Genomic DNA, 27099 nt, shown 5'->3' with positions numbered 1-27099 from the left:
CTGGATGACCTTCTGGTTGTTTTAAATTGTATTTGAAGGGTTTCTGCAGACTTTTTTGTTGTTGTTAATTCTCACCTAGGGATATTTTTTTCCATGGATTTTTTTTTTTTTTTTTTTTTTTTTTTTTTAGAGAGTCTAAGGGAGGGAAGGGGAGGGAGAGAGAAACATTAATTGGTTGCCTCCTGCATGTGCCATGTGTTCCAACCCAGGCTGGGGATCAAACCTGCAACCTAGGTATGTGCCCTTGACCGGAAATCGAACCTGCAACCCTTCAGTGCTAGGGCTGATGCTCTAACACTGAGCTACACCAACCAAGGCTTTGCTAACATTTTTGTGCACACCTGGGCTTCACAGTTGAAGGGAGTGTCCCACGAAAGAAGACTTACCTTACTATGCGTGAGAAATATTTTCTCTCCTATCCATTCCATTGAAAAACAAAACACAAAACTGTTGAGACCAGCTAAACTGAGTTCACAATTCACTGATGGATCTCAACCCACAGGTTGAAAACTCTGTCCTAGACAGGACCTGGGCTTCTCAGTTTAGCAAAGTCCCACTGTCATGGCAATTTGTAACCTTGGCTCCATCCTCATTTGCTTTGCCTGCCCAGGTGAGGAGCGAGAAATCAGGTACAAGCCACACATGCCCAAAAGACAGCGCCAAGAGGACAGGCACATGGCTTCTGCAGGCGTCTCACCCGGGCCCTGCCTGTACCCACAATGGGCAGCTGATTCTTGCTCCAGGTTTCAGTCACCACTAGGATTCTCCTTATGGCCAGAGGGCCGAACACATGTCGGGATACTCAAAAGGCTCCCAGTTTATTACTGCTGTGCTTCAGGCACACCCTGGCTTCCAGAGGTTGATGATGATGATATAATAATGATGATTGTGGTGATGGGAGCCATTTGTAGAGCACTTATGATAGGCCAAACTTGCAAATACTTTCCTTACACAAAGCACACATTTCACTGCTACTGTCACTATTATTAGTAGGTACTACTAATGTCCCCATTTTGCAGATGAAGAACCTGAGGCTCAAAGAAACTTGTGCAAAGTTGCACAGCAAGTTGTGGAGCTCTGATCAACCATAGCACTCTACCTCCTCCAGGTGAGGCCCTCCCCAGGGGCACCTCCCTCTCCCTCTAATAGTGTGCAGGTGCGTGCGCGCACACACACACACACACACACACACACCCCTCACCTGCAGGACTTTGCCCTGGGGACTCTCAGGAAACAGCAGCACCTGGTTATACAGTGGGTCCAATGACTTGCGAGCAACTTTGGTCTTCTTCTTGGCAATGCAGACGCCATTCTCCAGCAGGTAGGCCTTGATATAGGCCGCTGGGAACAGAAGCCAGCAGGGTAAGTTGGTGTGTGGGCCTCCAATGGTGGGCACAAGGCACAGCAGGGGGAGGGTGCCCACCACCAATGGGGATCAGAGTGCCCCCTTGGGGCCATGGGAGGAGACAATAGGACCAAGCCCGGTGGTAGGTGTGGGTGGTAGGGTGGTGGGGCCTATTCCACCCCCACAGGAGGTCCCCTACCTTCCCCTGCTCACTCTGTACTCACCTGTTTCCTTTCTCTGTCACTGACTCACCCTCTCCTTCCCTGGCTTATACATTCATCGCTACCCATTCACTGAACAAATGTTTTCTGATCTCCCCCTGCGTGCCAAGCACCCTACCAGGCACCAGGGTATAATCATAAGCAGGAAAGACCTGGCTCCAGAGGCTGGTGTGAGCTCATCCTGACCAATCCTTACCTTGGTCAGTAGGGGTGCTGACAAGGTCAGCCGAGAAGGTCAGATGACAATCTCAACTGAGTCCCCAGAACAAACCCTGAGTCACCAGTTCTTTGTGAGTCACTACAGTTGAGACAAAGGAGTCCTCCACAGTGGGGCTCAATATTCTCTCTTCTACACTCACATATCCCTCCAGACATACTCCCCAACCTCCACCCCACCTTGCAGTGGGGAGGGCACACCACACCTGGCAGTGTCTTGGAGCCTGGCTTGGCCGTCAGTCCCCGCGCCTGGATGATGTCCACTTCGAGCTGACCATTCCGCTCCTGCAAGCCAATCTCCACGTCCCCTGCAAGAGGCCTCAACAGATGAGACTGGGAAGTGGCTTCAAAGGTCAATCAAGGACTCAGACCTTCCTATCTGCTTAGGGTTAAATCCCCTTCTTCTGCTCCCAGCCCCAAATTACTCCCACACCACATACCCAGGCTCCAGCAAATGCAGCCAACACAGAGGGGAAGAAGGGGTGACGCAAGCCTTCCCATGGGACGCCCCCTTAGGAACAGATCTTGGGGCACTTACCCATCGGTGTGGTGGCCAGGGTCTGGCGGCCCACAAACTGCGCTGGCCCCATGCTGCCCAGGAAGTCACTGAACTGTGCATCCGATGCCAGGCAGACTCCCCCGTAGTTAAGGCTGTAAAAAGAAAAGATGAGATAAAAACAACTGTTCCCAGGAGCCAACCAAGGACTCAGATGACTCAGGTAGTCAACTCTAGAATGTCCCTCATGCCACGGTGATTCCGTCCACATCTATCACCCGCCTCAGGCAGACACATGCCCTGCCTCTCCCTCCCTTCTATCTCTGTGGCCCTAAACTCTCCTGTACCATCTCCCTATCTCTCCTCGCCCAGCCTTAGGTTCCACCTCCATGAAATGGGTAAGGTGATACCTGCCTCTTGAGGTGGTTGTAGGCATGTGGGGAGATGATGCTGTTGGTGCCTGGCTCTTATGGTTTAATGATACTCAGCGTGGTCCAGGGACCAGCATCACCTGAGGGCTCATCAGAAACAGAACTGGGCCCCTCTCCACCCCCAGCTGCTGAAGCAGAACCTGCCTTTTCACATGATCCCAGAAGAGTCATTCACACCTGACAGTTTGAGATCCATGGGACCAGTGGCTGGACCTTGGAGGTCCTACATTCGTTGCTGCTGTAGGCTGCCCAATGTTTATCCTGTTCCTTTGGGAACAAGATCTCAAATCTCCTTTGGGGAGCCCCCTCCCTGAGGTATTGATTCCCACGGAGTGGAGCAGATCTGGCTCCAGAGGCTGGTGTGAGCTCATCCTGACCAATCCTTCCCTTGGTCAGTGACTGGCTCAAAGACAGGTGCGTGGCCAATTCGGCCCACAAGAATCTGGTTGGGAAGCTTTCTTTGAACTGTAGGGAGTGAGAAGCTCTCTTTTCCCACCAGACTTGAACCTGAACCGGACTGGAGCCTCAGGCAGCCATCTTGCTACCACCTGGTGTTCATGAATGAAGCCATCAAACTGGTGGTACTGCATGAGCTCCTGGATCAAGCTCTGCCTGAAGCAAAAACTACATCATTTCTTTTTTAGTTACACAAATCAATTGTAATAACAACAACAATTATAATAATGTCCTTTGCTTAAGCCTATTTTCGTTAATTTTCTCTGAAAGGGGAATAATAAAATTCCCATCTCCTAGGTCTGAGCCATGTGAATGGCCTATCCTCGCAAAGGGCCTCAAACTACTAGCAACCTAGTCCTGGCTGCTCAGCTCTTCCTCAACCAGGTGAGACAACCAGTATCATTCTAATAAATTCGGTTTTTACTTAAGTTATCGGCAGAGTTGCTGTAGGATAAGAATTTCACATTTTAGCCTGTATGCTTCTCATTTTCATATATTTATATATGTATATATGTTTATATTGACTTTTAGAGAGAGGAAGGGAAAGGAATAGAGAGGTAGAAACACTGATGAAACATCGACAGGCTGCCTCCTGCACGCCCCCTACTGTGGATCGAGCCCACAACCCGGGCATGTGCCTTAACTGGGAATTGAACCAGTGACCTCTTAGTTCCTCGGTCGAAGCTTAACCACTGAGTCACAATGGCTGGGCATCATTTTCATGATTTCCTACCACCCCTTTTCCCCATCCAGGCCGTAGCCAGGAAATAAGACAGTCAGATTCCTGGCTTTTGAGCTTCAAATCTAAGAAGAAAGAGACTTAGAAGGATAGGTGCAAAACTAGGCTGCCCTGCCTCCAAATAAACAAGCAAACAAAAAACCCCAGCCTGGGAGAGCAGAGGAGGTCAGGGTGGGAGGGGAAGGGCCAGAGAAGCTGGAGGATCCTGGAGGAAGGCTGGGTCCCTGAGCTGGGCTGGCGATGCTGAGGGATGGCAGGGAACCCCAGCTGGGTCTGGAATCTGAAAGCAGAGAGGACTGTGGCCATCTTCTTACTGGGTGGGGCTGAGCAAAAGGCACGATGCCCTGCAGCAATGGCTGCCAGGTATCCTGTGAAGTGAAGCTGTGAGACTCTCCATGCCTCCAAGTGGAGCACCTGTTCCCGCTGCATCAAGAGAAGACCAGACAGAGGCAGAGTGGCATTTGAATCCAAGCAGTCGGGCTCCTGAATCTCTTAGCTCAACAATTATGCAACAGCAACACAGAGAAAGTACGGGAAAAATAACTTAAATATCTGGGCATAGAAATGAGTACCTATTATTCTTGCAAACCCAGAGACCCTTCATGAACAGCACCACAGCGAAGACCCAGGCTCTCTCCCTCCACATCTGTCTCTTTTCCACCCCAACCTCCTGGCCATCTGAGGAAGGGCCTGGGGGCTCCAAAGGCCTGGAAAAAGTCAGTGCCTCTTAAATTCCAAGTCACTGAAGGGGCCCAGCCTCCCAAGCGGAGCCTGAAATTGAAAGTTTCCTCCAACATCGTCATTGTCGGCTCCTCGGTTCCTGGTGAGATTGTGAGCAGACAATGGGGAACTGGCAGCCCTGGTAATTAGCAGTAATTGTTTATAATATCTGGGCGGCTGCCTGATTTCCCATCCCAGGGTGCCTCGCCGGCTGCCAAGGAACCAAGCAGACGCCCCAGAAACCCTGAACGGGTTTGAACAGGTTATCACATCCTCCATGGGGCTGGAGGAAGGAAGAATACAGAGGTGGCAGGTCCCTGCTGGCCAGAGGGCCAGCTGCATGGGAGACCCCACTCCACCTCAAGGTCTTCCAGGAGTAGGACGGAAGGCGGTGGATGCAAAGTCAGACCTGCTCCTACTCCTCCCAGCCAACTGCTGGTGTGTCTGCACTTGAATCTTCTTATCTGCAAACAAGACCACACCGACCTCATGGACAGTGCGCAGCCATTCCGGGGGTGAGTGCTGAAAATGCCTGCTCATTGGGTCCATTTGCCAAGAGCTTGTTGAATTATTACCATACATGCTACTACATAGACTATGCCTGGTAGTAGGAATTCAATAAATGTTCACTGCTGCATCCTTTAGCTGGCCCCAAACTGGGGAAATACAGTAAAGACTGGACTTGGGCATAATATAGACCCTGAATTCCAGGGCTGTGCACCCTCTCTGAGCTGTAGAAGATGGGAATAAGTTGTAATCGCCCTGCTGAGTTGTTGGGGAGAGGCAGTGAGATAATGCAGGCAAGGTGCTTGGCCCAGGACCTGGCAAATGGGATAAAGGATTGAGATACTGTGGCCTGCTACCCAGACAGGAAGAGCCTCATCTCCCTCTTTGGCATTTTCCTGGCATTTCTGATTCCAGATCTGTTAGGAAGTGCAACATCTGGATGCCTGAGACCAAGCCCGGGCCTGGGGTGGGGCGCATGGGGGCTGCAGCAGGCGGTCCTCCCAGCGGCACATGGCACACAGAGGCTTGAAACAGGATTGCAACCCGTTCTCTACTGGCGTTTTATCTTGTGTTAATGGTGAAATGAGATTATCTGCATTTCAAATCCTGTTAGTTTTGTTTGAGGAGCTGAAACCCATTTGTCTTTTATTATTAATCCTCGACCTCTGTTTGGCCCTGGATTTTCCATGCTCTCCATGGTTAAAGAGGTAATTGAGTTATTGGGGGTTTGACTCTTTTCCAGATAGATCACCTGTCCCAGTTGCATCCGAAATTAAAAGGCTGCACAGCCTTCCTGATTCGGAAAGGCTTGGGCGGTGTATGAGTCTCTGTCCATCCATTCACCACCTGCCTCACACATCCACTGTCCATCCACCTTCCCACAGGTTTGCTGAGCCTATCATGATGTCAGTTCTGCAATAACACGAAATATATATTCCTAAACATTACTGTGCATGCACAATCCTACAATAAAAATCACAGAGCTTATGGGGAAAGTGGGGTTATGGCACAACACCCAAATATTATGTCAGTATCACATCCAAAAAAAGAAAGACAGGAACATAGTAAAAATGGTAGCACGGTCTTGCACATGTTGAATGGTTAAGAGATGCAGAAATACTACAATAAATATGCTGCTTTACTTTGAAGATGCCCTGAAGTTTGCTTGTGGAAGTGAGTGTGAGAAGGATTGCAGCCTGGGAGTTAGTGTGAAGGGGAAGGAAGGCTGCTGAAATGGACAGAAACACCGGGTGTGGATAGGATGACACACGGGAGCTGAGGGAGCAGGTTATGTTTGAGGTGTGTGTGTGTTTTGTGTTTTCCTACATGGATGCAAATTTTCTGTGTTCACCTACCGTTCCTTGTGGATGAAATCGTACCTGAGCAAAGGCAAAATGTGTGCTATGCTAAATTATTCCCTAATATTTCAATCGTGTTGGAACAAATTCACATTTTCAAAACAAGCGATGTAGCAGAACTGATTACAGGCCAGGATACACAGCTTCACACAATCCTGACTGCGGCTTCTCCAGCATTTAAGACGATTCCAAACCTGCCTGTCCCCTCCACTCCCCACCCCCTGCCTGCTATGAGAGTATGGCTCATGGGCATGAAGCCAGGGATTTTATTTATTTTAATTTATTAAAACATTGTCCCGAGCCAAGGACAGATAGTACTAGGTTAGCAACATTAACGTGTTTCATTCTCATTTAACAACTCAATGAAAGTTAGGTACACATTACCGATAACCCTTTTACAGATGGGAAAAATCAAGTAACCCAACCAAGGGCTATGGCTAGTAAGTGGTAGACCCAGGGTTTGAACCCTGGGAGTCTGGTCTAGAGTTCCTCTTTTTGTTGTTGTTGTCAATCCTCACCCGAGGATATTTTTCCATTGATTTTTAGAGGGACTGGAAGGCAGAGGGAGAGACACAGAGAGAGAAACATCGATGTGAACGAGACACATCAACTGTCTGCCTCCTGCACATGCCCGACCAAGGTCGAGCCTGCATCCGAGGTATGTGCCCTTAACTGGAATTGAACCCAGGACCCTTCAGTCCGCAGGCTGATGCTCTACCCACTGAGCCAAACCAGCTAGGGCTAGAGTTCATCTTCTGGACCAGTCTGCTATACTGTCTCTATGTGCCCTAAGGGGACAGAGCCTTGCCCAGAGCAGAGTACAGGGATCTGCAGTCCAAACTTTGGGGTCAGGCAGGCCTGGATTTGAATCTTGACTCCCCACTCACTAGTTGTTAAGGCACACCTCTCAGAGCCTGGGTTTCCTTTTCGGTGACGTAGGGATAAATAATGATAGGATGCCCCCTCAGTACTGTGGTAGATATTAATAAGAGAAACACCTCAGAGCAGAATCTGGCATAGTCAAAGGCTCATCAAACACTAGTGCTTATTAAGCCCTGTCTCCTAGCTCACAGCCACATCCAGACCTGGTTTGTCCTTCGGACTCAATGACCGGGGGTTCTGACAACCCACCCAGCCTCCTGGGTCTTTGGTGATTAGCAAACAGCCTTGGCAGGAATGAGCCTCTGAGCCCGGGGCCCAGGTGGCCCTGCCACCAGCTCACACTCTTTTCTAGAGCTGTGGGCACAGTGACCCAGCAACCAGGGAGCTGGATGCTGATGACCCAGACACCTCGGGACAACCAGAAGCGAGGGAAGGAGCAGGAGGGGCGCTGGCAGCCAGCTTGGAGAGATTGGGTTTACCAAGAGGATGCTGAGGCCTCGATTCTGTGTGATGAAGGAGACTGGGAAGGAGTGGGGAAAGTAAAATGTGTACATGCTTCGGCTCATGGTACCTACCCATCGTTCAACAAAATTTGCAGCATATCATCTGTGGGCCAGGCCCCCTGGTGGGTAGGCACTGAACTCAGTGTCTAGTGGGACACACATGATAATTACTACAGGGTGGTAGGTGCTGTGATGGAGGAAGGATGAACTGGAAGCTGCCGATACAGTCAGAGGAAGGGGAGACCATGCTGTTCCACTTCCCCTGCCCACGCCCAGGGCAGACATTGCTAATCAACCTCAGCACACCTGCCAAGCCTGACTGGGCTCCAGAATCCTTCTCAACACAGCACTCCGGGGAGCCACTATCAATTAACTAGAGCTGGCACATGAGATGAAGCTTATGTGCCAGTTCTTAGCTGAGGTCTGAAGGAGGGTGAGTCAGAGGATGCAATGGGAATAGGGATAGGAAAGGGGGTGCGAGGAGGAGGAAGCAACGAATGAAAGACCTGGAGGTGAGACTGGGAAGTGTAAGAGGTTCAGGGTGCTGGAGTGGCGGCCCGAGGCTGGGGGCTGGGAGAGGCTGGCAGAGGCCAGAGGAAATAAGTGCTGAGTGACAGGCTGTGGAGTTCAGACCAAAGGAGGACTTGCAAGTGTCCAGGCAGGAGTGATAGGCTCCTCCACAGGGGAAGGGATGGGGAGAAGTGGGTAGAATCAAGAGATAATTAGAAGTGAAAGAATAGAGCCCAATTATGGGTTGGATCTGGAGTGTGAGAGAAGGGGAGCCGTCTAGGAGAACCCCAGGTTTCTGGCGTGGGCAGCAGGACATGGTGCTGTGCACTCAGATAGGGGAGCAGACTGCCGACCCCCCCGCCAATATCTCCTGGCCTTCACCACGTCACACTGACTTCTAACTGCAGCACATGTGCTTGTCTGGCCCCTGAGGACTGTCTCTGGCCTCCAGAGCCCCTGTGCGCAGGAAGAGCAGCCGTCAACTAGTAACTGATGAGTCTGGGCATAAATACTTCACTCCCTCGCAGCCGGGGGTGACTCTCAGGCACATGCTCCTCACTGGCTGCGAGTCCCCACGAGGACTGGATCAGGTTGCCCACAGTGGCAGCTGCTTCTCAAGGTGCAGACATTCCCCTGTCCTGTCTCTCGCACGCGATCCTCCACCTCGGTTATCTGGAATCACTACCGGTGACCTACCTGCACTCGAATCCATGTCTCGGGTCACGAGGAACCCAGTCACCAGGGAGTATCTCAGGATTCAGGGGCGTCCAGGGAGATACTGTGCTCGTGGCTTGAACCCTGTCCTTTGTCTGGGGGAGATGGGCCTGCTGGTGGGGGGAGCTTGGCTGGTTACTAAACCCACATCTATTCCCTCGTATCTTTGACATTCAGAACCTTAATTTTCAATCAGGCAGAAAGAGGCTCAGAGAAAGAAAGCCCTTCCTAGCTTCAGGGATGAACCAGGAGCAGTCCAACATACTGAGGCCTACGGAGGGAATCGATGGAGGGACTCTAGGCCCTTGGTGGCATAATTTAGCCATCAAACCACCCTGGAATCATCTATCTCCAGAAATAGATGCATCCATTAAATAAGGGAAAGAGTCTAGAGCAGTGGTTCTCAACCTTCCTAATGCCGCGACCCTTTAATACAGTTCCTCATGTTGTGGTGACCCCCAACCATAAAATTATTTTCGTTGCTACTTCATAACTGTAATTTTGCTACTGTTATGAATCGTCATGTAAATATCTGATATGCAGGATGTATTTTCATTGTTACAAATTGAACATAATTAAAGCATAGTGATTAATCACAAAAACAATATGTAATTATATATGTGTTTTCCGATGGTCTTAGGCGACCCCTGTGAAAGGGTCGTTCGACCCCCAAAGGGTTGCGACCCACAAGTTGAGAACTGCTGGTCTAGTGTAATGATTAAGGTCAGACTCCAAATGCCTAGATTTTGAATCCCAGCATTTGAAGCCACTTACTGGCTCTGTGACCTTGGGCAAGTTAATTAACCTCTCTTGGCTTCCATTTTCTTGTCTGTAAAATGGGGATAGTAACAGTTCCAGTATCATCAGGTTGCTCTGAGAATTAGAGGAGTCATTGTGTACAAGCACTTAGCACAGTGTCTGCACACAGCCAGTGCTCAGTAAGTGTTAGCTCAGTCTAGAGCATCACTGCTGAGCCAGTGCTGCTCAACCTTAACCTCGAGTGCCGGGGAGCGATCGCACTCCACATATGTCTTTCCCCAAAAGTGACGGGCGCTATCGCGCTCCTCCTGCAGTGTCACTAATAGATGCTAGTAGTTCACTCTTTATTGACAGATGGCACCTAAGTGCAGATTACTTATGATGCTGAATGTTTGTAGTTCTAAAATTGGCCACTGACATTTATCTGCCTAATTTTCATAATTTTTTTCCTAAACTGCTGTAAAATCAGCAAAAATGCCTTGGCAATTTTAGCATAGTTCCTAGGATATTGGTCGGCACTCAAAGGGTTAATGTGCACATGAACCCCCTGGGGACCCTTTTAAATGCAGACTGATTCAGAGGGTCTGCTACATTTCCACCCAGCTTCCAGGGCCCAATGCTATGGGACTATATCCGGAACAGCGAGGGACAAAGCCACCGTAACCTGGTATAGTATAATCTGGAGCCCAAGGATCTTTATTAACAAGTGGCCCAACCCACATGCACCCCTTCCCCAGCCTCAAGACCTGGGTAGGATGCAACATTTCCCCAGTTCTCTATGCCTGTCCTTTTCGGTTCTCACCACTGCTAGTTGCTTCGTCAGAAGAAGGCAGGGTCCCCAAGGTGCACAGCCCAATTGTCTTGTACACTGTAAGTGGCTGATCCCATTTGCTGAAATAAAAATCCACATGGGAGCACCCCTGTGCCCACCTGCAGGAACACACAAGCCTGGTGATCCAGTGGCTGGGGCAGACAGACCCAGAAGCTCCCAGGGCCACAGGCTGGGGGGCTGCTCAAGCACGCTGGCTTCCTATAAGCCTGGGCTGGGCTGGCAGGAGCCCAGGAGGAGGATGGTCATACCCCCTCCTGTTTCAGAGTCTGGAATCTTGGTCCTGCCAGTGCCCAAAATACCTCCAGAAAAAGGAGGAGGCCAACCACAGCTCAAGGTCCCCACCTGTCCCTTCACCTTCCTTTCCTCACCCAGGTGTTGAGCAGGGTGGCAGCACCTGGCTGAGCTCAGCCCCTCTCAGGCGGGCAAGACTCTGCCTTCTACTGGACCCCACATCCTCCAACCCACCCAATCCTCCCTCAACTGGGCTCAAGACATGCACCCAAAACCCCCTTTTTAAAATATATATGCTTTTTTCTATTGATTTCAGAGAGGAAGGGAGAGGGAGAGAGAAATAGAAATATTAATGATGAGAATCATTGATTGGCTGCCTCCTGCACGCCCTACACTGGAGATTCAAGCCCAAAACCCAGGCATGTGCCCTGACCAGGAATCGAAAGGTGACCCCCTGGTTCATAGGTCGACGCTCAACTACTGAGCCATGCTGGCCACATCTAAAATCTTTTAATAATTATAAAGCCAACATTTATCCTGTGCTAAGCACTTTATAGACACGATTTTGTTTAGGGTGGCTCAATGTATCCATTAAGATGCATCTAACCTTGAGGAGCAAAATGTCCAAATAACAGCAGCTAAGTCAACAACAAACAACAACCATGACTGCGAATAATAACAGCGCTTGCTATGTGTCAGTCACTATTCTAAGTGCTTTCACATTTATTAACTCACTTAGTCCTCACAACAACTTTATTACCCTCCCATGCTGCCCCCCTTGGAGAAAGTTGAGTGGCCTTCATCTCCTGTTCTATAAAATGGGAATATGGGTTTGACTTCCTGTCACTGCTCACGGCACCATACTACCCTCCCGTGACCTGGTCCTCAAACCAACAGACGAAATGTTTGCTGGCCTCCTGCTGTTTCGACAGGCCGAGGAACATGCCCATGGCCACTTGGGTAAGTGGCAGAGCCAGGACTAGGACTCAAACCTCCTGACCCCCTGAAACTCAGCAGGGACCCACTACTACCCAGATGCCCAGAATATCTTCCTCCAAGTTTCGCTGCCTTGCCAAGTTTTTCAGGTTAAAGAAAACATTTGTTCCCTTCTCCTCCTCCTCCTCTCCCTTCCGCCAGTCCTCCTCCTCTTCTCGCCCTCCGGAAAGTCTCTCTAGGGGGTGGGTGGAACGGCAGCATCTGCCAAGGCTAGGCCATTCACAGAGGCCAGAGATGCCCAGTTTAAGAGGGGCTGGAGGTGGGAAGGCTTTCAGCCAGCAGAAACCCCCAGCCGCCAGGCAGGGCCCAAAATTTCGAGGAGCCAAGGTGGAGGCTGGGCACAGTCCTATTCTTTTTATAAAAACGAACCCATTTAGTCTTCCTAACACCCCTTTAATGTTAGTATTTATCCTCATTTTACAGATGAGGAAACTGAGGCACAGAGAGATGACCTGACCAAGGTCACACAGCCAGTGAGTGGTGGAGCCAGGATTCAAATCTAGGTAGTCAGGCACCAGAGTCTGGCTGTCCTTGGTCTTCCTCAGAGCTTCCTTGCTTCATCGCCTTCTTCTGAAGACAGGACAGCGTGGAAACCCTCAGCCAATGCCCCTCAAAGTCTGAGACCCTCCCGCCCCATGCCAGGGAAGACCGAGAGGCCTGGGGGCACGCCGTGCTCACACTCACTTGCCCTCCGAGCCGTAGCTGTTCATGCTGTCCTCGATGGACTCATGGCTGGTCTGGCGCAGCGTCCGGCTGGGCATCTCCACTGCCAGGCCCGTCTCCGTGCTCCTCTGAATGGCCCCCTTCAGCCTCCGGCTGTCTCCTTCTTGGCAGAGAGGCAGAGGGAAATGAGGAGAGAGACACAGGGTGGGAGAGGACAGAGAGGCCAGACATCTGGTTAGCATTTCAGGGGCTGGTGGCGGCCAGCTTTGGTCCCACCCCCAACCCATCAACCTCCTCCTACCACTGGCCTCACCTGCACCCAGCCTGCAGGGGGCAGTCTGTCATTCATACCCACCCCATAATCAGTATCACATGTGTTCTCTCACCTGATGGATTCATTTACATGGACTGCCTCTCCCCTTTGAATTGGAAGTCATGTCTCCCCTGCAACCTTCTCCAAATCCTTTCTCCTCCTCTTCTGCAGCTACTATTTATTGAGCACCTACTATAGGCCATACTCTTGTCAACCAGCACAACGGGCAGTTTGGATGGGATATTGCTTTGTTGTCAGGGATGTCCTGTGAACTGTAAAAGTCTAACGGTAACCCTGGCCTCTACCCAGTAAATGCTAGTAGCACCCTCCAATCCAGTGTGGCAATCAAAAACATCTCCAGACATTGCAAAACATCCCCTAGGGGCAACAGTCACCCTCCAAAGAGGACCATCGATTGAGGCCACTGGCTCTGAAACCAGATTGCCCAGGTTCAAATCCTGGATCTTTTTCTCATCGGCTGTGAGGCTTTGGGCAAATTACTCAGCCTCTCTGTGCCTCATTTCCCCAACTGTAAAATGGGAGAACAACAAGGTTTTAATGCAGGCAAACAGTCCTCTGCCCTTGCTATTCCCTCCCCTTGGGCAGGAGCTCAATCCATGGCCTCCACTCTGTGATGGCACATCACCCTCTCCTAGACCTTCCTTGACCACCCCCTGGCTTTCTCTGCCCTATGGCCATGCGGTGGTTTTCTTCCAAACACAGGGCGCATTCTTGATTTATTGGCCAGCTTTCTCCACAAAGACGGTAAACTCCGCAAGGACACGAAACGTTGTTTTGTCCACTGCTGAAGCCCCTGGGCCGAGAACAGGCCCAGCCACTGTAGGTGTTCAATTAAAACCTGCTGGAGAAGGAGGGTCTGCCTGAGCGTGGTCTCAACGCCCCCTGAGGGGATGCTCCTGCTCTCCCTGCTTCAACACCGAGGACACGAGGCTCAGGGGTTAAGCGACATGCTCACATCTGTAGAGCCAGAAAGGGGGGGAGCCAGGGTTCGACCCGGGGAGGGTCTCTTCGCTTCGTGCTCCACAGCCTGGTGATCGTGGAGAGCTTTCCATCGGCCACCACCCGGGGGACTGTGGCCTTGCTAGAGGCGGGGTGGATCTTTTGTGAGATCCCCCCCACAGTCTGGGATGAGCTGGCATACCTCAGGGGCTTCCCCAGTGCTTGCTGACCCCCTGGGGAAAGCAGCACCACCCACACCCCACCATCCTGTGTGGAGAGGACAGGAGCGCTGGGTCTGTGTACCCAGAGACAGAGCGGGACCAGGATGCCTGCCGCTGGCCTTCTCCCAGCCTCCCCCCTCCCAGCTCAATAACGGTGCCCCTTCTTCCTGACTCTAACACAGACACAGATACAGGTGCTCTGCGCGTGTTCTCGGAGCATATGCCCACATGTTTGTCTCCCACATGTGTCTGTGTTATTCAGATATAGTGCACATATACTCAGAAAAACACACAGGAACACACACGCATACACAGGAATATACGTGCAAAGACACGTTTGTGTCTGAGTGTCCACGTTTGTGTTTCCATGGGCTCCACAGACCTATCACGCTGTTTCTGAGGCCAGTCACACACACAGGCGCATACCCACATACGAGGTATAGGCCATCCCACTCAGGAAAGCACACAGGGAAACTGCCAATGCATTTCTATGTGTCACCCCGAGTGTTTCTGTACATGTGGGGGAACATGTGTGTCCCTGTGTCCGTGTTCCCTTCATTCCTCCATTTGTTCTCTCACTAATTTGTTTCTGCACCCCCCACACCTCAATATTTCTATTTCTCTGTGTAGAGCGGTACAGAGGCACAGAGGAAGATTCCGAAACACACACATGCTCCCTCAGAAACACTCACAGCACAGAGTCGCCGCTCCTCCACTCACGCATGCACACAAGCACAGTCCTATGTCTGCACAAACTCCAGACCCCTGTCCGGGATTTCTACCTCCCACTGAGCCCTGCTCTGGAGCCCCACCCCGACTCGCCCCCACCCACCAGGGTCTGACACATTTCTCCCGGGAAAGGGCTGCATGCTCCACAGCCTGGTGATTGCGATGAGCTTTCCATCCAAAACATGATAACAACTCAGACCCCATAGGGGCTGAGGAGGGGGCTTGGAGAGGTGGGCTTCACATCTGGGTGGCATTCTATGGCCTCTAAGTATCCCACATCCGGTACCCTGTTTGGGCCCCAGAATAGGCGTGAGTCACCACACAGGTGAGCCTGGCTTTGCAATCAACAGCCCAGGCAGAGTCACAGGCAAGCTGACCTTGGGCAAGTTGGGTAGCATCTACCTCATGGAGCTGCTGAGAGGGTTAATGATAGAACATTTACCACAGTGCCTGGCACAGAGTAGGTGCCAAACAAAAGTAGCCTTAGCTGCTACTGAGAAAGACCTCCCAGAACTCCCCAAATCTGCCCAAGCCAACTGTCTTGCATGTTCCCCCTGACATATCACCTTGTGAGTCCCCAATCTGGGACCATAGTTGTACCAACCACCCCAACAAGATCTACCATCGAAGCTGTCCACTGGCCATCTCTTGCTCATGCAGTTACATTCCCCAAAGTGCCTGGACCAATATTTTCCCACTCCCCAGCCCGTAGCCCCATCCATCCCAACAGACGACCTGTCTCCCACTTGGCTGAAAAAATGTGTTTCCTTGACTTGCTCTTTCCCGCTTCCAAATGTCACCATCCTCAGACCTTCCAACCTGCCCCTCGACCCTCCCTCTTCTCTGACCTCCTTGCCAAGGCAGATATGCCATCTGTTCTCCCTATCCCTTCTCCTCCCATCCTCACCGGATGTGCTCCCACCCCTTGTGCTCTCTGGACCTTGAATCTGCCACCTCTCCGTCTTCGGCTCTTTCCACTCCTCCTGCAAGTCTGCTCAAGGCTTTACTTCTTCCACCACCTGCTTCAACCAACACGTTTCTTATAGAACAGCCTCTCCCGCCATGTCGCCAACCACACACTTCCATCTCTTACAGTGTGGCTTCCACTCCGTTCACAGGGCTTGCTGAACCAGTCCGACGATGGCTCCAACCATGCACCAGGGCCTTATCTCAGCCCCTAATACCTGAACTCAAGAAACAACCACTGAGTGCCTTTCTGTTCATGGGATGCTGACTGCACTTCTAAGTCTGGTCTCCACTGACAAGAGAGGCTTCATTATCCCAGGTTATCAGGATGCTCCACTGCCGAGGCCTGGAGTGGAGTCCTGTGGACTCTGGGTACCAACTGTGGCTGGCCACGGTGACATACAAATAAATGGAGTTCGAATGACCCATTTTGGCCACCCGCTAACACTGGCTACACCCAAGACTCAAACTGTGCAGCTTGAATTTTCTCCCGCAGGGTCCTAAGTCCCTCATCTCCAAACTTGGGCAGAATGTGGTGTGTGGGTTTAAGGGAGAGGGAGGGTGTGTGGACGGCTGGACTCCTGCAGGAGGCAGCAAACACTTAGGGAACCAACTCCACTGTGTGCCAAACACCGTGCCTGATGCTGGGGACAGGGAGCGAGAGTGGTGTGGTCCCTGCCTCCATGGAGCTCACAGTGCGGAGAGAGGCAGACATTGAACAGATGATCACATGGATTAATCACAAGTGTGTAAGTGCTCTGAAGACAAGTACAAGATGTAATGATAACACCCACGGGGGGGCCAGAGGGAGGGGGGCTAACACTGATTTCTTCATCCCTTGAGTAGTCACTTCAGATCACTCCTTTGGCCTCTGTGATCGTGAATTCTAGCAGGCTTCCTCCTGTCCCTGATCACTACTACCATCCTGTATTTAGGGCCTCGCCATTCTGTCTTTGGATTCTTTCTCTGCTCTAGATCCTCCCCCTTGTTGATTTCATTCCCTTCCAGCAACATGAGGACCGTCCTAGGTGAATCCTATGCCTCAATCTGTAGCCCTCAACTCTGAGAGCAACACTTCCAACTGCATTATGGACATCACCTCCTGGATGATGAGCAGGCTCCTTGGATGCAAGCTGGCCAAAGCCACACCCATCCCTGCTCCCCCTTTCTCCATCAACTCCTTCCAATGTGTGTTCCCAACCTTCCCAGTCACCTAGACTCAGAACCCCCAGGACATCTCTGACATTTCCCCTCTCCCATCAATGCCAAGTCATACAAAGTTTTTGCCCTTAATATCTCTTATAGCTCTCCCTTCTTATTCCTTTTCACAACCAACCAGCTTCAATACCTCAAGTTTAAACTATTTTAACGGCCTCCTAACTGGTCTCCCTGCTTCCGCCCACCAAACAAGCCATTAACAGATTAACGAACTTAAGTGACCACTTCAGACCAAGATATTCCACCCCAACTAATTCACTCTACACGAATAGTCACAAAAGTACACAAAGATGTGCAGGAAGAAGTCCCCCACAGTATCACTTACACCAATGAAATGCGGGAATTAACTGCCCACCAACAGGGGACCAGTTTACAAAAGGACACATCCCACAGGAGAATACTGTGCCACTGTGAAAAAACAATTATGTAGATCTGTGTTTACAGTAACAAAAAGATCGCCTCGACATACTAAGCTAAAAACAAAATATGATGTGGAATGGTATGTAAGACATAATACTGCCTTTGTAAAGCTACAGATTATACATATCTTTGTGCACAGACACAGAAAAACCAATCTCCTGATGGTGAATAGCTGTAGGGAGAAAGGTTTTTAAAGGGGGTGTGTGGAAGGTCGTTTTGAAACATTTTCATTTAAGTATAAGATTACAGAGAAAAGTGCAGAAACCTTAAGTGTGTAGCTTGATGAATTTTCACAAACTAAACGTCCTCATGGAACCAGCACCCAGGTGGAGAATCAGAGCTTTACTAGGATACCCAAAGCCCACTTGTGTGTCTTCCAGTCTCTGTGTTGCTCCACAAGGGTAGCCACTATCCTGATCTCCAACACCAGATACTAGTTTTGCCTAGTTTTGAACTTTTATATTCAAAGCATGGCCTTTTTTGAGGGGGAGGGGAGCTTTTTCCGCTCAGTATTTGTTGATTGTGAGATCCATCCATATTGTTGGACGTAGTTGTAGATGGCTTATCACCACTGCTATGTAGTGTTCCATGGTATGAATATGCCACAATCTATTTATCTATTGTGCTGTTGATGGGCATTTGATTTTTTTTCCAGTTTGGGTCTATTAAGAATAATGTTGCTAGCCCTAGCTGGTCTGGCTCACTGGATAGAGCGTCAGCCTATGGACTGAAGGGTCCTGGGTTCAATTCCAGTCAAGGGCATATACCTCAGTTGCAGGCTCAATCCCCAGCCCCAGTCGGGAGGCAAAGAATCAATGTATCTTTCTCACATTGATGTTTCTCTCTGTCTGTCCCCCTACCTTCCACTCTCTCTAAAAACCAATGGAAAAATATCCTCAGGTGAGGATTAACAACAACAACAAAAAGAATAATGCTCTTATAATTACTTTAGTGCATGGTCTGGTGAACACTTGTATCCAGGTCTCTTAGAACTATATGTAGGAGTGGAATTGCTGGGTCAAGGGGCAGACATTCGTTCAGCTTTAGCAGACACTGCCAAATCATTTTCCAAAGTAATTGTACTAATTTATACTCCAACCAGCACCCTGGGGGACTTTTCTCTTTTGTATGCTTCTATGTCTCTTGAAGTTTTAGAGATAATGGATTAATTCTATAATGAAAATGAAGGTAAAATATAAATCCTATATAATAAAAGCCCAGCGACCGAACAGCAGAACGACCAGAATGACCGATCGACCAGTCGCTATGATGTGCACTGACCACCAGGGGGCAGACGCTTAATGCAGGAGCTACCCCCTGGCCCCTGGTGGTCAGTGTGCTACCACAGTGGGAGTGCTGCTTGGCTGACCAGGATGAGTGGCTGCTCCTGCTGCGAACCCCAGGCTGACGGGCAGAAATCCCAGGCTGTGATCGTCGCCTCCTCGCCCCAGGCTCCTCCTCCTCCTCCTTGCTCCCTGCCGCCTCCTCCGGACCACAGCACCACCACGGGCTCACAGAGCTGACCCCAGAGGCTGGGAAGCAGGTTCGTGGCTGCCACGGGACTGAGGCCTACTGTGCTGCCTCTCAGTGCTACTATCCCTGGGCCCAGCCCCGACCGGGTCCCCTGGAGAGGTGAGTGCTCTGGCTCCACAGAAGATTCTGGACCAGGGAGCAGCTGCTCAGAGGGCAGGTCCACAGCTGCTCGGCTGACCCAGATGAGCTGTGCTCCCACAGCAGGCCGATTCCCACAGGCCATGCCCCCCGCCAGTCACGAATCCTGTGCACCAGGCCTCTAGTTTATAAATAAGTCACACCTTCAATCAGGCTATAATCCCATTTAAAGCCTTGGAATGGCTTCCCACTGCCTGCCAAGGTTCAACTTTCGCATCCAAGCATTCAAGATTCTCCGTTACCTGATTCCCTCCCCATTTGCTCCTGGTCTCCCTCAGCCTCCACACCCCAGCCCAGCTAGGCACCTCATCATTCACATACATCCTCAGTAACTTCCTCATCATCCTGGTTTTCTCTCCTTTACTTTCCTACTCCCTCATCTTCCCTATCAACATTCTAACCATCCTCCAGAGCTAAGCTTTAAATAACACTTAAAATTATCCGGCACTCATCAAACTCTTGGGGCTTTTGTAAGGATTAAGTATAACAATCAGATAATGCAATAATATAATACCATTTAATCTTCAAGATGTCCAAGGTGGGTGGTGGTACTCAGTAAGCACTCAACAAAGGTGGCTATTATGAAATTATTAACATTTTGCCAGATGCTATGCCAAGTGTTTGACATAGGCATCATCTCATTTGGTATGTAAGACATATACTCACAATAAGTCATGAGATAACTATTACCTGATTTTGCAGGGTAATAAAATGAGGATCAAGAAGGTTAAGTAACTTTCCCAAGGACACACACAGCTACAAATGGCAGAGAAATTCAAGCCCAGGTCTCTCTGGTTCCAATAACCATATTTTTTACCGAATCAACTCCCTTTGTTCTACCACAGACTTCAAATTCCATCTCTTCTACAAAGACTTCCATGTCCAAACTCCTTGAGCCCTAGTGGCCCTTTATTTTCACCTCTATGGGGGTCTTTATTCCTCCTTTAATTCAGCATGTGTGTGCTTTGGTGACCATGTGTGCACATTTCTTCTGGGTACATACCTAGGAGTGAACTGTTGGGTCATAGGCTATGCGTTTGCAATGCTTTTTAAATGGGTTAAGCATGATGTGGACTAAAGAGGTTAACACATTAGGTTATCTTTCATCAGGAAGCAATGTTCTGAAGAAATGAGACTCAGGCCTGGAATATTTTGGGAAGAAGGATGGTGGAAAAACAGTTAATTAACTGTCTATCTGGCTCACATTTATCTTCTCCAAATGTAATATTTGTTAAATAAATGTACAAAAGGCAGAGAGAACCCGGGACAGGAGAGAAAGGAGTGAAAAAGGCCTGGCTCTGGCTGGTGTGGTTTGGTTGGTTGGAGCATCATCCTGTACACCAAAAAGGTTGCGGGTTCAATCTCCAGTCAGGGTGCATGCAGGAGGCAACTGATCGCTGTTTCTCTCTCACATCAATGTTCCTCTCCCTCTCTTCCTTCCTCTCTCTAAAATGAATTTTAAAAAGGGCCTGGAACACAGTGGACATCCAATAAATGCTGGCTGTTATAATTAAACTGTTCAAAGATCAATGGTCAACTGCTCACTGATATTATCTTTCATAATTTGTCATCATTTCATTGATGCTTAGACATACATTTTTCAATATCTCTAAAATTAAGATATGAATGACAGCCGATGGCAAGTCAGAGGTAAATGCTGACATGTTTTATTTCTCTTGGTGCTACACAGAATAAAGCTATCACTTGCGATTGAATGCGGATTAGACACTGTTAGGTGCAATAGCCACAGAGCCAGCCAGACGCAAGGGGAGCTGTCCGTGGTGCTGACCATGAGCAGGAGGCCAAGGCTTGCCTGGGGCAAAGGTGGCAGCTCACAGGGAGGGGAGATCCCCAAAACAACTAGGCAACCCCATCCCATGCTTGTTATTAAACCACAATTCCTTTGCACTGGCTTGCTGATGCCTCAAAGTTCACCATTCCATATGGACAGGCACTTCCACTTACTAAGCTCAACGAGAGCCTACGATAGGTATCAACTTACATTACTTCATTTAATCCTCACAACCACTACTGTCTCCATTTTCAGAGGAGAACGCTGACTCAGGGCGATCAATGACCTGCCCATTAAATAGGAACACGATCTTGGTTCAGAGCAGATCAGGGTACAATTTGCCCTTTAGGCTGCCTTACACTGAGGAAGGGCGGGGGCAGTGAATTCCTCAGACCTTCTTCCAAGAGGATTTGAAGGGTAAAAAGGGAGAGACCAAAGAGGCAAAAATTAAATGGGTGGGAGCAAGGGAGGCAAAGAGCCCATGATAAGGATTTAAGAACAGAAGGTGGGGAGAATCTGAAGATGTTGAGAGGATCAACTGAGCAATGTATATGAATGTACTTTGTAACTCTGCCCCTGGAAAACAATGTACTCTTACATATCCAATAAAATACACATCTACTGAGCTCATTCCTTATGCCATGCTTTTCTTGGCATTGGGGATTTTATTAAGACACAGTCGTTGTCTTTCAGGAGCTTATAGGTAGTGTGTGTTGGGGGAGGGGGGGAATGAAACAGATAAGTCATTATCATTCATTCAACAAACTCTTTCTAAGTGCCTATTCCAGGCCTGTGCTGGGGACTCATAACAGATGAATTAAACCCAGATCTTGCTGAAACCCCCACCCCCTGTCTGTCAGAAGACAAACAAGTAAAGGGACAATTATGACACAAGGTGTTATGATTACAACACAGGATGGTTCAAGGGCAGAGATATACACAGTATTATAAGAGCAATAAGAAGAAATGAGCAAAGAAAGTAGAGGGAGGGTGTGGATTAGAAGTAGAATTATTTCAATGATGAATTAAATTTTATTGCAAATATAATCATAATAAAATTTATTGTAGATGCAGGTATTACCTTCTGGAAATTTACAACCGAGAACTGTACTGATAAGTGCAAAACATGTAGAGGGAGGCAAAAAATGTAGAACCAAAATATAAGCTGAGCACAAAGAGTTCTGCATGCATAGTAAATGCATTTTGGGGAGCGGGAGGTCCTACACCTAGCAGTGATGGTCAGGGGAAAGTCATTCACTCTAGTCCAGCGGTTCTCAACCTGTGGGTCGCGACCCCTTTGGTGGTCGAATGACCCTTTCACAGGGGTCGCCTAAGACCATCCTGCATAGCAGATATTTTCATTACGATTCATTAATGGTAGCAACATTACAGTTATGAAGTAGCAACGAAAATAATTTTATGGTTGGGTCACAACATGAGGAACTGTATTTAAAGGGCCAGAAGGTTGAGAACCACAGCAGTCCGTCTAGCATGGGAAAACTTTCTGAGGAAGGGGCATCTCAGCAATCATTGGAAGGAAGACAATTTACAGTCTCCACAAGGGCAGCCTTCCAAAAGCAGCCATTCCCACCTGCATTTGGGAAAAGCTGAGCAAGCTCTGGAAGAACTGAGTTGTGGGCCAAAACAGAGTCTATAAGCACAGTACTCAAGGCTTTCATGATCTGCCCCAACCTCTCCTACAAGTCTGATGCCATGCATATACCAGGTGTTCCATCCACACTGCGTCACTCCTCACTCACCAACCACAGCCTACATATTTCTGTCTTCTTTTTTTAAAAGATCTTTTAATTTATATTTTAGAGAGAGAGAAAGGAGAGAGGGAGAGAAACATTAATGTGAGAATAAAACATCGATCGGCTGCCTCCTGCACACTCCCTACCAGGGATCGAGCCCACAACCTTTGGTGCATGGGACAATGCCCAACCAACTGAGCCACACCAGCCAGGGCTACTTCCACCTTCTTAAGAGCACAGTCTCTGGAGCCAGAATAACTGGGCTTGGGACTTGAGGCATCCCTCTGCTACTTTCTGAGTAAACTAAAGAAAGTTACTGAACTTCTCTGAGCTTCAGTTCCCTCACAAAATAGAAATAATAATAGCACCCACCTCACTGTTATTGTAAGGTTTAAATGTATTGGTCAGGTCTCACTAGGTTATGCTAAGTAACAAGTGACCCCCAAATTTCAGTGGCTAAGAGAACAAAGGTTTAGTTCTTGCTCATATTAAACATCCTTTGTGAGTTAGCTTTGGCTCTATCTCATGAATTCTTCTGGGATTCAGGATGAAGGAGCCAGTCCTATTTGGGACATGCAGTTCTCATGGCAGAGGGAAGACAGGAATGATAGAATCAGAACTCTTCCAGCCACTGTACTTTTCTCCAGGTATATATATATATTTTTTTTTTAAAAAAAAAAATTTAAGTACAGAAAAGGAGAGATAAGAAATATGCCCCCTAATAATGTGAAAAAGCCAAAAGTGTAGGTGAGGTTGGGGGAGCTCTCCCCTGAACACACAATGAAAAGCGAATTCCTCAAACTACCGAATGATTTGCAATAACAAGGCAATGTGTTAGCCCATTATAACACTGGTCCACATTAATTACGAAATAAATCTTCTTGTGCCCCTTTGGGGCTAAACTCAATGACATAACATATGTGCAGTGACTGTCATGATAAAGGCATTCAGTAGATTATAACTGCTATTATTAACAAGTAGTGTTATCTACCTACTCTGAGGTAGACAGCAGTGTCCCCAATTCCCAGGAACTCTCAGAACACGGAGGCTCTGGGAACTGAAGCGATTTGCTCACAGTCCCACAGCCTGCACGTGTGGCGAGGCAGAATATAAGACAAATCCATCCCCTCCACACACAGCGCTGAACACAGTGTTCACAGCAGCATTCTTCCTAATAGCCAAAAGGTGCACACAATCCAAATGCTCGTCAGCTGACGAACAACAAAAAGTAGACTATGGAGCTACTGGAGTGCTACTCAGCCACAAAAAGGAATGAAGCGCTGAGAAATGCTACAGCAGAGATACACCCTGGAAATAAGCAATACGAAAGAAGCCAGTCACAAAACACCACATCGTCTATGACTATTCATGTAAAATATCCAGAAGAGGAAAACCATAGAGATAGAAGGCAAACTAGTGGTTGCAGGGGCTAGGGTGAGGGAGGATTTAAGAGTGACTACTAATGAGTATAAGGGTTTCTTTTTGGGGTGGATGAAAACGTTCTACAATTGAATGTGGTGATGACTACATAACTGAATATACTAAAACCTGCTGAGTTGAACCCTTTAAACAAATGAAATTGTATGTAATTATCCTATATAATAAAGAGGTAATATGCAAATTGACCCTCACATCATAACGCCATCACAAAATGGTGGCGTGCACAGCGGGGGCGGGGCAGCGGGGTGGGGTTGGCGGCCGCTTCCCATGGCTTCTGCGGGGGTTTCCGCAGCCCCCCACACATGTGCCGCGGGGGTCCGGCGGCCGCTCTGTGCAGCTTCCACCGGGGTTCCTGCGGCCCCGCGGGGGTACGGGGGTCCCGGTGGCCACTTCGCGTAGCTTCTGCTGAGGTTTCTGCAGCCCCATGGGGGCAGGGCCCGGCGGCCACTTCACGCAGCCCGGAGGCGGGGCATCAGGGTGGCACTCCAGGACTCGGGGCTGTTCTGTGGCGTGCCAGCCACGCGGGGTAGGACTCCGGGACTCGGGGTGGTGGTCCCATGGCAAGGGGGGGAGGGGAATGGGTCCCAGGTCTCGCGCGATTTTGCGCAATGGGTCACTAGTATCTCAATAAAGCATATGTATATGTATATGTATATGTATATGTATATGTATATGTATATATCCATCTCATCTCCCAGGCCCTGCTCTTGATCCTTATTCAAGGAGGCAGTGGTATGAGGATGGGCAAGGCTTCTGCAGGTCAGCACTGGCCTCTGCCAGCATGTGAAGCCTTTTGCCAAGGCCAGACGAGGCCTGGGCTGTGCAGTGTGGACCCTGGGCATGCCATCCTCAAAGCACACACGTAACCCCACAAAGGCACACAGATGAAAACATGCAGTGGGCACATGGGGGAGGAAGGGGGAATTCCTTACTCCCAGCCCCACAGGCCTTCTGTCTGTGCCCCAGGCTCCCCACTGCCACCTTCTTCAGTCCACACATGGTCAGTTTCCTTCAGAGCCTACCAGACCCAGGATCAGCTGAACCAGATGGAACCAGCTAGAACCACCTGGCACTAGCACTCACCAGAGGAAATGCACCTAGGACGAGCTGTTCTCAGCACCGAGGCTGCTGGTAAAGCTGGCCTCAAGCAGCACACACCCTTTCTGCTCCCACTCAGCTCATCCCAATCCCATGACTGCTTAAAACCCACAGTCCCTTTCTGCACCGCTCTGCAGGAGGGCAGCCAAGGGTGCCCACTAAGGCTTTCCAGGCAGAACCTCACTGCACAACTGCCTCATACCCCTAGGATAGAAGTTCAACCTTTATTTGCAAACAACTGAAACAAAGACCTCCCTTGAGTTGGCCTTGGCAGAGCTGCAGAGCAGCTGGGCCCTCTTGGCTAAGGGCACTTACTTTCCACTCCCTCAGAGGCGGGCAGGGAAGGAACTTGCAAAGGTGCCTGGCACTCAGCAGGCACCCCATACCCGTCCAGGAAACCAAAGCCTGCTACGCTTCCAAATCCCAGCTCTGTGCTTCTCAACCTTTAACGTGCAAATGAAGCACCCAGGGGGCTTGTTAAAATACAGATTCAGATGCAGTGGGTGCAGGTGGGCTTGAGATTCTGCATTTCTAACAACTCCTAGGACCTACATGAAGCCCATGCTGCCGGTCTGGGGCCCACTTTGAGTGGCAAGACTTTGGCTCATTTCACTCACTTTTTTTTTTTTTCTGATTTCTTCACCTTTCTTGGTTATGCAATGAACCTCTTGAGACGCTGATGAAAGCTATTTTCTCTTTCCTTAGAAAACTACCTGTCAGCACATACACACAATATGTTGCATAAAATTTTGAGGCTTGCAGTCCATGAGTCAAAAGCCTTTCTTCTGGACAGTCCTCCTGAAAAAGAGGATGCAGTAGAGAATGGGGGTTGGGGGGGGGGCGGGGGAGCCTCATCAGAGAGTTAGGGCTCCTGGGTATGGTCCCAGCTTCACTATGGACTTCCTGTGTGACATCCGACAAATTCCTGCCCCTCTCTGAGCTTTAATTTCCCACTGGGAGGGTACAGGACGAGATTATGATGACAAATACGTTTTCTTATTCTTGCCAACTCTGGTAGCTGTTACCTAAAATACCCCATGTTAAGAATTCTTAGACTGTCTAGACTTGGCAGAAAAGGGTGCTGTGATTGATTGGTGATTCCTGTCATGGTCCCAGGATAGGGGAGCGGGGCTTAATTAATTGGTGATGTCTGCCAAGGTCCCAGGCCTGGAGGGCCCTTCGAGCAGTGACATTCCACAGCCCATTTAGAGCCATCTCTGACTGGGGAAAGAGAAGTCTGTGCTCCTCCTCAAGGGGGCAGGAAGGGATAATTCTTTAAGCCGCTGGCTTCTCAAACCTGCCACCCTGCAGCCCCCTTTGAGACCAGGTAGCAGAATCCCTGCTCCACGGCAGAGAAGGACAGCATGTCCTTGTGCTCCCATCCTTGGCTATTTTTAACTCCAAGGACAGAGGCTCAGACAGAAGCTGCAATACAAGAGGGCTGCCGCAGGCCCCCCAGCCTCCTGAGGAAGGAGAGCCACCACCCTCCCTTTGTTCGCAAGTTGCCCCATTGTTGGCCAAGTGAGAGTCAAGGCAAGCTACCAAGGGACAGGAGAAGGGAAGTGAGAATTCACCTCACTTCCCGTGTGAATTCTTCCAGGGATCTGCCCCCATCTTTCCCCAGGCTGGCCAGTGCCACTCCTTGGTACAGTCACAGACCCTCTGCCAGCCCCTACCTTCCCTCTATCCCTGTACCTGTTCATTCATGCATCCAGCCCACATATAAGTGCTGGACTTCGTACTAGTGCTGAGGACACAGCATCGAGCAAGACGGATGAGGGTCTTTGTCCACTGAGCCCTTCTAGGCTGGGATGGAGGAAAGACTGCACAATTCTGTAGAAATGACTGTGAGTACCTCACCTTTGTATCTCCAAAACTGAAGACCTGACCTGGCACAGAGGAGGGTTCCAGAGTATATTTGTTGATTAAAAATCACAT

The 27099-nt window shown here is 49.5% G+C and overlaps 1 protein-coding gene across 1 annotated transcript in view; it reads right to left on the bottom strand.

Moving 5' to 3' along the window:
- RIMS4 (regulating synaptic membrane exocytosis 4) overlaps positions 1–27099 on the bottom strand; it is a 52961-nt gene that overhangs the window by 4725 nt on the left and 21137 nt on the right. The window contains exons 2-5 of the mRNA XM_070420877.1: positions 12601–12739; positions 2321–2433; positions 1989–2090; positions 1202–1341 (exon numbers count right to left, since the gene is read on the bottom strand). Of these exons, the coding sequence (XP_070276978.1) occupies positions 1202–1341; positions 1989–2090; positions 2321–2433; positions 12601–12739 (494 nt within the window). The remainder of the gene's footprint in view (positions 1–1201; positions 1342–1988; positions 2091–2320; positions 2434–12600; positions 12740–27099) is intronic.

This window comes from Myotis yumanensis, unplaced genomic scaffold (assembly GCF_028538775.1).
Source record: "Myotis yumanensis isolate MYYU_CA2020_CCGP unplaced genomic scaffold, mMyoYum1.0.hap1 SCAF_7, whole genome shotgun sequence".
Classification (NCBI taxonomy): domain Eukaryota; kingdom Metazoa; phylum Chordata; class Mammalia; order Chiroptera; family Vespertilionidae; genus Myotis; species Myotis yumanensis.
The sequence above is the reverse complement of the archived record's forward strand: the minus strand, read 5'-3'. Positions and strand labels throughout refer to the sequence as shown.